This window comes from Sebastes umbrosus, chromosome 1 (genome assembly GCF_015220745.1).
Source record: "Sebastes umbrosus isolate fSebUmb1 chromosome 1, fSebUmb1.pri, whole genome shotgun sequence".
NCBI classification, from domain to species: Eukaryota; Metazoa; Chordata; class Actinopteri; order Perciformes; family Sebastidae; genus Sebastes; species Sebastes umbrosus.
In genome coordinates this window covers 38,708,156-38,719,633 of record NC_051269.1, presented here as the reverse complement: position 1 = coordinate 38,719,633, position 11,478 = coordinate 38,708,156, and the positions used below count along the sequence as shown (strand labels likewise).

Sequence of the window (11,478 nt, the reverse complement as noted above, 5' to 3'; positions counted from 1 at the left end):
ACTCCCTGTGCACTTTCCCGAGCATTCAATATTGACGCTTACGGGTTTACATTGTAGTTAATGGAAAGCTCGGTGCGTCCCATACTGGTGCTAAAGGGTGTCTTGTGCGTCAGTATCTTACGCCGACGGCTGTGACAAAATGACGGTATTTGACGCCCCTGGGAATGAGACCGGGCTGACCAAGATCATTATAACTGTTGTCTTGTATCTTCTTCACACTCAACATACCTTGGTATTTAAGTTATATTTATGTTGGATGAATGAATAGATTACATTTCATTATGCTCTTTGGTGTAATTGTGACGTGTGTGACTATTTCAGCCTTCTTTCAGCTGCGTCCTCGACTCCGGCGGTGTGAAACGAATTTGAGAGCAGGTAAAAAAATAGATATAAAAACATAATTCAAGCAGTAGGCACTTACATCCTGCTCTCCTTCCTGCACTTGTCAGTTTAAACTGTGTTGATTTTAGCCTGGATTATGCCTGTAACTACTTTGTATTTGTGTAAAATGATCATATGATCTTCACACTAAGCTCTGATTGCTCAGTAGGCGGTGCTTTTATATGAGTTGATCTCTTGTCTGGAAATGACCTGCTCTGGAGCAGGTTAAGTTCTGTTATAAAGAAATAACAGAACGTAGAACGCCGTTATTGACTCAGGAAGCAGTATTCAAACAAAGGAGTGCAAGGTCAATAACACTTTAGATGAGTGATTCAGAACAATGAATTGTTGCAAATAGCATGATTATACTGTTGAATTTATTAAATTAAAACAATCTTCTATTATTTGACTCAAACCTAGCTTCATCATGTCATGTGATATTCTACTTCAGTACACTTTAAGAACAAATATTATTGCAGATGAACATTTAATATCCAGGAATTCACATGATATACACCGCTGACTATCCTTTTAACAACTTGGCCTCAATTTATCACATTGATCATACACCGTCCAGCCATATACAAGGTTTCCACCTACTCTTGTTCAGCTACTGGCTGCACTCAGGAGATACTTAAAGCACTTATCTGTCAGTTACTGTGTCAAAGTTCAGCTCCATTGTATTTTTTGAGGCCAGGGTTGATTGTATTTTTGAATGGGATTGTATTACACTGCAAAGCTCTCTCCTATCTGTCAAGGTTAGACTGCCACCACAACAAACGTTCCACCGTCTGCTGCAGGTGGGAATGCAATGTCAGGAAGACGGTAATGTTACGTGAGCTTGTACCACAATAAAATATGGATAGTATGGATTTATTGCTCCCTTTTAGCCCCATTAAGATAAATAAGATAATTGGATTTTGTCTGGATTTGTTGGCAAGAAGAAAATTATCCATGCAGTTAAATGTTTTTAGGAATTTAAGTAGAACACCTGTATAGTGACTTCAGTAATCTGAATGATGAGCAGTGTGTTGACCGTCAATACATTTAACAGTGGTCTACTGTGTTTGCTGGGTTTACTGGGGTTTTTTTAAGATTTTTTTTCTTCTTCACTCATGTTAATTTTATGCCCTGTTAGGACTGCACTGCAGCATAAAAGGATATCATAGATGCCCTTCAGCGACTCAGACATTTAGATGATTTCTATAAGGAACAGCAACTGGGTTTAGATTAAACCACAAATTCAGCTTGGAGGATAAGTCTGGAGATATTTTCCATCTTTCTTAAATTTCAGTGACTACATTTAAATGGACACTAATAAACCACTATTATTCCAAATATGACAATATTCTGAATTGATACGAGTCATGTAAACAGCCTATTCTGTTTAGATATTTCTGAATCAGTCCTTATTCCTAGCATTATCAGATTAAGACATGTGGGATATGCCGATGTTGTTCAGGTTTTAGGAACATTCTTTGGACATGTATACAGTGCATTCATAATATGCGTCTCAATTACTAGCCGACAGTTTGCAGAGATGCATGCCCAAAAGAAAAGCCCACATTTCTGGTCAGAAGGAGAAACACACCTACTTCTAAACATTATGAAAGACCTGGATATCAACAGGTTTTGGATGTGCACAAATATCGTAACGCCGACCTTTTCAAGAAGGAGGTTGAAGGAATGAAAGAGGGAGGCTGCGTTTGCACTGTCAAACAAGTCCGCCTTTGGTTACGTTAATCGGAGTATGCACGGCTGCATGTAAACGGGAATATTAGAGGAATATTTTTCATTTTCAGCCACGTAAACAGCTTAGTGTCTTTTTCGGAATAAGGGGGAAAAAAATTATATTTTGTGCATGTAAATGTATGAATTTGATGACTGTTGACTTTGGATCCAAAACCTGATAACTTAATTTGTGTCATTGACCTCCATTGTTGTGAAAAATGTTGCTGCTGGTTGAACCAGCTGACCATCAGAGATAGGTTGCCACAGATGTCTATCCTTGGTTCGTTGCTGCTTATACATTATACATAAATAACATAATTCTTCCTAATTATTACTTCAATGTCCATTTTTTTGCTGATGATACAATTTTATATTCCCCAGGCTCCACTGCAGCCCAGGCCCGATCATCTTCAGTCTGCCTTTGATGCTTTCCAATTATCATTCTTTAATCATGTGCATAGTATTCTCAACCTCCACCAGAGACTTTCCTGCCATTAAAACTTTAAATGGCGCCCATATTACTCTTGCTGAGTCATACGAATACTTGGCTTGACAGCAGACTGTCATTCAAGATTCATATTCAGCATTTTACTCAAAAATTTAAAATCAAACTAGGTGTCTTGTATAGAATTAAAGGATGTCTGTCTTCTTCCAGCCGTAAACTAAACTGTGCAGTCAACCTTCATGTCTGTCCTTGGAGATATTCTCTACTGTCATGCTGCCCCATCAACACTTCAGCTGTATATCAGAGTGCATTACGCTTTATCACAAATGACACATTTCGGACTCATCATTGTTCTCTGTATCACACGGTTGGATGGACCTCCTTACAGTCGAGAAGAAATCATGTTATTCATTCACAAAGCTCGACTGTTGAAGCCTCCAAACAAACAGGGGATCCCTTGACCTCTGACCTCAAGATATGTGAATGTAAATGGGTTCTATGGGTACCCACGAGTCTCCCCTTTACAGACATGCCCGCTTTATGATAATCACATGCAGTTTGGGGCAGAAACCATGCATTTTTTTAATGCAGTATAAATGTGTTATTTTCGTCTATTCTAAAATGGTGTGGTTGAATATTTCTGCATACTCGGGTCGCTAAACAGTTTTGGAATTACATAAATTGGGTATCACTGTAAAGCTGAGACTCTTGTGGATCCAATAAGCCCAATTGTATTCATGTGTGATGATGTTAGTCCTCAGAGTAACCGTTTCATTGTAGTGAGACCATTTTTTTAAACTTGACCTCACTGTATAAAATGACCTGTGATGACCTCTGGGATAATCACAGCCTCATGAAACTTTACAGCCACAAACTAAAGTCCTAGAGCATTCAGAGGATGGATAGCTTTCCTAGGTAGATTGACAATAATGGGGTTTCTGAGCAGTTTACACAACAGAAGAGCTCGCCATCCAATCGCCTAAAAATGCAATTCTTACAGAAATCTCCAAATGTCAAATGTTTTTGATACCAAATCACAGCATGGCTTTTTTCTATAGTGTTCCTCAAGGTCTCGGTGTCTTAATGTGGTATTTTGGAGGGATTATTGATCATTTTTATCAAATCTCATGTAGTACAATTTTTTTAAATTTAGCACCAAATCTGTATAACAAACGGTATCAACCCCAAGAATTGCCGCAAAAACTTATGTGACTGTTTTTGAGTTGTTGTTCTGATTTGGGGCGTTCACATGAAACTTTCCCAGTTGGGATCTAAAGCTTTATTATCTGATGACCCCAAGATTCTTGTAACTGTTTTTAATACCATATTCATTGTGCAGTTGTGTTATTCCTCTTTTTTTCTGATTGTGTTCTTGTGAATGTATCTTGTTCTCAGGTCTCTCCCATGAAAAGAGATCTTAATATCAATGAGACTGCCTGAATACAGCTGGAGTAGGCAAGCTGCCAGGTTGAGATCATATACCAAGCACCGCCCACCAGCCAGAGCACATGCACTATCTCATTTTACAGCTAAACAGTGCACTACAAGATGTTTCTGAAAACATTTGAGGCGAGAAATAGGCATTATAGTAACAGAATATTGATTCATATTTGATCAGCGCTGCCCAGTTTGATCGTTTGGTCGGAGTTTGCGAGTGATTGACAGCTGCTTCCGTTGATGTACACAAAGTGTTGTCAGTCAGTGGAAACAGGTGTTACATCACAGTTACATAAACATTGTATAAGACCCTGACAAGTGATGACATGTGAACCCACTGAATGCGAATGCTCCTCCCTTGTCCCAAAGGTATCCTCCTATATATCATACCATACTCCATCAAAAGAGTTCACCAACGATCTGCTCATTAAGACTAGCTCTTTCCACTCCTGTAACATACACTCATCACCACAATAATGGGAAAGGTTCATCTGGAGGATAACGATACCGAAGAAAATAAAACTGAGTTTAGTTTAGTTCGGGTCAAGGGCACCTGGAAGTGCAAACTGGGAAAGAATTTCAATAAAGACAAAGCTGACTGCGTCTCTGCTGCAAAAATGTGAGTAACACATTGTTCTTAATTACGTTCTTTAATTACAAGGAAAAAGTGTGATATCTTCTTTTTTTGTTTCCTTTTATTTTTACATACGTTTAAAAAAATTATTTATGCAAAATGTAGGTGTTGTTCTGTCTCTGACTCTTACGAAATGTAATAAACATTATTCAAGCATGGCTGAACAATTATGACTAATCTGTGTAGTCAGTGTAAAGTAACATAACATTTACTGTGTGCAAAATAGTGTAAAAATTTTGATTGATATAGAAAAAACAAGTGAACATTTTTTTTTATTAACTTTTTAAATGGCAATTTGAAACAAAAAACTTGAAAGGAAACCTATTTTATGCAGTGTGGGGGCAGGAAACTGAAGTACAAGTGTATTTTAGCCTTTAGGTTTCAGGAATATAGGTGTTTCATTTAAAGTGCATTCCTTTAGTAGTGCAGAAGATTATAAATCTATTGAGTATAAAAAAACGTCTAGGTTGTGAAACATTACTGCTTCTCTTCATGACTCTTTTCTGTCATTTATCAGTGACTTTCTTATTTGTTTTCCAACGACTATTTATTCAGTACTATTTATTTTATTTTAGCGTTCATTAGCGTTTAAACAAACCATAATTGCTGCGTCTTTCTGATGTGGAGAGCAGTCACTCCGGTTAAGCAGCCGTCTGACTTTTACAGCACCTCTGACTCATGTGCTTAAGACTACCTGTCATCAATCATCACCACTTTGTCAAACAAGAATTCCTGATGTACTTCTCTGGAATCCGGGACTGACATACAAGATGTTTCTGAAAACATTTGAGGAGAGAAATAGGCATTAACGTAACAGAATATTGATTCATATTTGATCAGCGCTGCCTAGTTTGACCGTTTGGTCGGAGTTTGTGAGTGATTGACAGCTGCTCGAGCTCGGCTCTGATTGGTTGTTTTCCTCCGGTCTGTGAAATCTTGCAGATGCCGTTAGGAGCACTGGAGAACACAGAGGCACATGATTATTTTCAGATTACCTGTCTCATGCACTACTGTCCGTTTTATAAAAATATCTTTTGTTAATCATATTGGCACCAATTCTACCCACTGCTGCTTTAAATCAAAACCCAATGTGAATATAAAGACTTGAATTGCAATAAAAAGGAAACAAAGGTAAAATAAAGAATGAATTTCATACAGCTTTTTGAAAGTGCACATGGAAAACTGCAGCCAAATCTAATTGTTCACTGATACTGTATCTGCAACCTATCCCCTAATTTGGCCAAACCTCAGCAAACTGTAAAGAGAAAAACAACAGCTGATATCAACAGGGTCCTTGTCTCTTCAGCATTAGCTTCTTAAATGGTTCCTCCGATAGACAGAGGCCCAGTCTGAGTCTCAAGGACCACATTTAGCCCCCCCCCCCATCCACCACATCCACAGCCACTAAGAGATTAAACGTCAGTGCCTTCTCCCTGTTTTGGCTGGAAGCAGAATAAACAAGTTATTATCAGACCACTCTCTTCATGAGGGAACAAACATGGAAAAACACTCAAATATTCCTCTATTAAATTCACAGAAAGGGCAGGTCAACAGTGCTCAATGTGGTATTTCTCAACATTAAAGCAGCAGTAGGCAGATTGGAGAAAATATGATCAAAAAACAGTTATTTTTATAAAACAGTCGCTATATCCAGCCAGTAGTATGGGACAGGTAATCTGAAAAAAATCATGTCCCTCTGTGTCTTCCGGTGCTGCTAACGGCATCTGCAAGATTTCAAAGACCAGAGGAAGACAACCAATCAGAGCCAATCTGGAGCCTTGCCATCTCTGAGCAGCTGTCAATCACTCACAAATTCCGATCAAACGGTCAAACTAGGCAGCGCTGATCAAATATGAATCAATGAATTGTGTACTGTTTAGCTGTAAAATGAGAACGTTTTTTTTCTCAATTTACAGCTAAACAGTACACTACAAGATGTTTCTGAAAACATTTGAGGTGAGAAATATGCATTACAGTAACAGAATATTGCCTAGTTTTACCGTTTGATTGGAGTTTGCAAGTGATTGACAGCTGCCTCCGTTGAATGACCAGCCAATAGGAACGCTCTCTCTCTCTGAAATGACCTGTGATTGGCCAAGTCTCCCGTCACAGGCTAGATTTTTTAAAGCCTGAAAACAGCCATGAGGAGGTGCAGAAGTCTAGTTTTCTCTCAGAACACTTGAATTACAATATGCTGAAAGGTATTATGGATTTTTTGCACAATGATGCCAAATACATTCTGCGTACTGCAGGTTTAAGTGCCTGTGTCCTGTAGTTTTATGCCAAAATTAATAAATAATCAAGTCATTGTTTTGACTTCAGAAATTCGATATAATGCCTCTGTCATTGGTTGTACATTTTGTGCATCTTTTTCACAAATATAGTAACATTATTGTGTGAGGGCTGTTGTATTAAACTGCTTTAGTTTTAACTAATGAACTGGCATGTATGGAGTGCAATGTATTGACAGAAAAAAAAGTACTTTAAAAAAACATCAACAATAATTGGAACCTATATGCCGCTATAATAAATCTTTTTTCTTATGTTTTGTGTGGCAGCTATGAGAACATCACAGAAAAGGGCACCAGTTGGACAGTGGTCAGCCCCATCGTCTTCACCTACAAGGTAACTGAGACCCGGGACCTCCTGGACCCGAGCAACGACACACTCCTGCTGGGCCACATCACCGACCCGCAGCAGCTGGAGGACATTAAAAAATCAATTAAGCCAATCAAACGCTTTGTGGTCGTTGACCAAGAAGTCTACAAAATCTACGGTGAGAAGCTAACTGAATACTTAGAGGCCAACAATGTCCTGTACAAGATCTTGTCTCTACCCACCACAGAAGAGAACAAATCCATGAAAATGGCCTTGAAGATCTTAGAGGAGGTCAACAGCTTCTCCCTGGACCGCCGCACAGAGCCCATCATTGCCATTGGTGGAGGGGTTTGCCTGGATATCGTGGGCCTGGCGGCCTCACTTTACAGAAGACGCACCCCTTACATCAGGGTCCCCACCACGCTGCTCTCCTACGTCGATGCCAGCGTGGGAGCAAAGACGGGGGTTAACTTTGCAAACTGCAAGAACAAGCTGGGCGCCTACATTCCACCCGCCGCCGCCTTCCTCGACCTGTCCTTCTTACAAACTGTTCCACGACGGCACATCTCCAACGGGCTAGCGGAGATGTTAAAGGTACGTTAAAGTCCCTGGGTGTGGAATATTTACCTTAAAGCTGATACATACTGGAGAATGGTAATTCCATCAGCTAATACCATGACATGCTTCATAACAATATAAATATAATTCTCATTAACATATAGGGCCCTATTTCACGCTGTATGGGCGTATCAAAGTGCACCCTCTATTTTGGTTCATTAATGTGAAGCAGCGCAAGGTGAAAAAGGGTTGGGAGAGCAACGCGTTCTCACTCCCAACTCGTCAAATATGAACTTTCACCCAGGAGACTGCTGTTAATGTCCCGTGTGAAACCAATTCAACGTTGACTTATTTTACCTTAATTTCATTTCGCAACTTCTGTACTTTACTAACGGCAGCTACGTAACAAACATAGATATTTTACATGAGGAACATACTTATTATAACCAGTGGGCAACCTCTGGGTCTGAAAAGTGAAGCCAATGCTGAAGTGCCTTAAACTTGCATTCTTTCTAATAGCCATCAGGGGGCGACTCCTCTGGTTGCTAAAAGAAGTCTGATTATATAGAAGTGTATGAGAAAATGAGCCTACTTCTCACTTGATTTATTACCTCAGTAAACATTGTAAACATGAGTTTATGGTCTCAATCGCTAGTTTCAAGTCTTCTTCAATACAGCATGATGTTCATTTAGTAAATTATGGCCCTATTTAGAGTCAAATAGACCATAATGCAGGGGATGCTTTAGGGCGGGGCTACCTTGTGATTGACAGGTCACTACCACGGCGTTATCTGGTCTGAGAGTTGTGGCAAGATGGCTACGGTCAAAATGCCGAACTCAAGGCTTCAAAACAGCAGTCCACAAAGCAATAGGTGACGTCATGGTGACTACGTCCAATACAGTCTATGATTTTAACCCAAACCACAATCTTTTCTTAAGACCAAGTAGTTTTGTTGTGTAAGTAAACTTAAAAACTATATAAACCTTCGTTGAAAGTTTATTGTGATAAGAGACTGTATACATTATACATTTCCTGTGAACACAGTAGTTTATTTTGAAAAGACACAAAGCATGCAACCAACGGAAACTAACACGCCGTCTCTGACACGTCCAAAACTAGAGCGTACATAGAGCGTCATAGTTTGAAGTGTAGGCCACTGCAGTATTTGATGAGCTGGGAGTGAGAATGTGAGTGTTTGTTTGTTCACACATGCCATTTACATTTGTATCATATTACAGTACCAAAGGGAAGTTTCAAATTCCATTGACTGTAGCCAGAAGTAGTAACTTGATACACTTATCGGCTCTGAGAGATGAAGTGGAGTTATTTCATGTTGCCTATTTATTTTTCGTGTTTGAACTGCTCATTGAAGTCTTCTATGCATTTTTGCTGGTTCTTTGCAGATGGCCTTGATGAAACACAGAGGCCTCTTTGAGCTTCTTGAGACACACGGCCGCATGCTGCTGGACACTAAATTCCAGGCTGACAACAGTGTGTACGGACGCAACCGCTTACAGGCTGCATCACAGGCGACTCGTATCGCCATCGTAACCATGCTGGAGGAGCTTGCCCCAAACCTTTGGGAGGATGACCTAAACAGACTTGTGGACTTTGGCCACCTTATCAGTCCAGCGTTAGAGATGGTAATTGATCCTTCATCATGGCAGACATAGCTTTGTTGATACATGCTATTGTTCATACAGTACATACTGTAGAATGTTTTGGATTCTATATGAGTTTATAACACGTATCCTCACATTATCTTTGTCTTTTTTTAATACAGAAAGTTCTCCCGTCTCTGCTGCACGGCGAGGCGGTGAACATCGATATGTCGTACATGGTCTACGTGTCCAAAGAGCGCGGCCTGTTGACAGAAGACGAAAAGCAAAGGATCATCAGCTGCATGGTGGGCCTGGAGCTGCCTGTCTGGCACGAGGCGTGCACCATGGAGCTCATACAGAAGTCTCTGCAGGACAGGCTGAAGCATTCGGGAGGCCTGGTCAGGATGCCTCTTCCTGTCGGTCTTGGGGAATCGGGTAAGCGCGCTAGCGTGAGACTGTCCTGACCAGAAAAACAACAGCATTGATGGTTTTGCTCTAAAACGGCATAAAACTGTCATTCAGGAGCAATTAAGCAGGAAGTAATGTGATGTTCTTTTCACTGAAACAAAAACTCTTAGCGCCTGTTTAGAGCAGAAAGCTGCACAAGTCAGCGTGTCCTTGCAAAATAGGTTGGCTGGAAGCTTTCTGATGTAGAGACTACTGTGACTACGGCCCAATTACAATCCGGTCCCTACATCCTCCCACTAAGTGACAGAGTGAACTCTGTTTGTAGTCACACTCACAGCTCAATGAAGCACCCTTCTTTAAGGTGGAGGGTAGAAATACAGCGGACACTTCGGGACAAACTTCCATCTCTCCAGCAAGGAAACTATAAAAAAATATCAGAATAAGAAATACTATTATATCTATGTCTATATATATAGATCAATCTTATGATTCCTCTATGATATAATAGAGAAATCATAACAAAACAGTAGTGCTAATAATAATGCTGAAAACTGGATCTATCATTAAGTGTGTAAAAATGCAAGAATAGCATAGATAAATATGAATATTAGTTTAAATGTACCGTATAAATAAATGCAGTATTAATGCCAGAGTGAACCAGATTATTGAAAAGCTGAATTATTGCACTAAATTATTGTACTGTTATGCCAGTATTGCAAGATTTAAATAAATTATGGTGTTGCAGCTGCTGATAAAACAAATGATAAATATGTGTTATATTTGTGTATAAATATACAACACTTTACAATCAAATGGACATGTCACCATTTTCTAGAGTAGACAAGGGTATATTTGATCCTAAATACAGATCTAATCTACAGTAAATCTATTTACTTTAAATTGATAACATCTGTATGACAAGAAAGTAGCATAAATTAAATGTCTATCTTAGTTTGAGCAGTTTACGTGTAAATGTTTGTACCCGCAGTCGCACGGAACTGACACTGGAGCGTGTTCCATGACGAACACAAAACGGCGTTGCACGTCGTCAGTAAGGGCGGCTGGTTAACTCGGCGTCGATGCAGACTCGCTGTCGGAGGGTTTTATAACCCACTTCCACTCCCCGCTAATTGATTTGGGATGGCACTAAATATGGCGGACTGTACTGTGTACTGTATTTAAAGCATGTTCTTTTTCTCTCCTTTCTTTCATTGCAGAAATTTCTAATGACACACCTTGTGAGATCCTGCACAGAGCTTACGCAAAGTGGTGTGATGAGCTGAGCGCCTCCTCTGACGGCAACTGTGACTCTTAACCTGCTGCCCAAACCACAACCACATATAAATCCATTCAATATGTTTTTAAAGGGACTGTTTGTAACTTCTTACAGGTATAAATCACCCGGGTCGGTGTCCCATGCGCGCTCGCTCGTGCATATGCGCGAGTGGCTACACTGTTCAGACAAAACTCCAACACAAACAACAAGGAAGCACCAAAACCGCAAAGTTCTATCTAGTGAAGCCCGTCTGTTAAACAGTGTTGGCCGCGGTCGGAGGACGCGGGGGAGACCGTAGCTGTACTCTGCTCCTCTGCCTTCACTCAGCTCGCTCCACTCTCACACACTACACACTGCAGAAGAGTTAGTTTAGCTCTGAGAATATCTAGTGAATGTACAGTGGACGTT

General features: G+C 40.1%; 1 protein-coding gene across 1 annotated transcript; it reads left to right on the top strand.

Annotated features, from left to right (window-relative positions):
* The first annotated feature begins 4,390 nt into the window (after positions 1-4,390).
* On the top strand, positions 4,391-11,123 carry eevs (2-epi-5-epi-valiolone synthase). The gene is made up of 5 exons (XM_037785553.1): positions 4,391-4,613; positions 7,187-7,820; positions 9,189-9,428; positions 9,569-9,821; positions 11,012-11,123. Exons 1-5 carry the CDS (start codon positions 4,471-4,473, stop codon positions 11,107-11,109), a joined length of 1,368 nt encoding a protein of 455 aa, XP_037641481.1. The 5' UTR covers positions 4,391-4,470; the 3' UTR covers positions 11,110-11,123.
* Positions 11,124-11,478: the final 355 nt, after the last annotated feature.

What these genes read in the sequence shown, in the direction of transcription:
- eevs (XM_037785553.1), top strand. Translation starts at nt 4,471, where the DNA reads ATGGGAAAGGTTCATCTGGAGGATAACGATACCGAAGAAAATAAAACT. An exon ending in TGCGTCTCTGCTGCAAAAAT is followed by an intron (nt 4,614 to 7,186) that starts GTGAGTAACACA and finishes TTTGTGTGGCAG; the next exon opens with CTATGAGAACATCACAGAAA. An exon ending in TGTCGGTCTTGGGGAATCGG is followed by an intron (nt 9,822 to 11,011) that starts GTAAGCGCGCTA and finishes CTTTCATTGCAG; the next exon opens with AAATTTCTAATGACACACCT.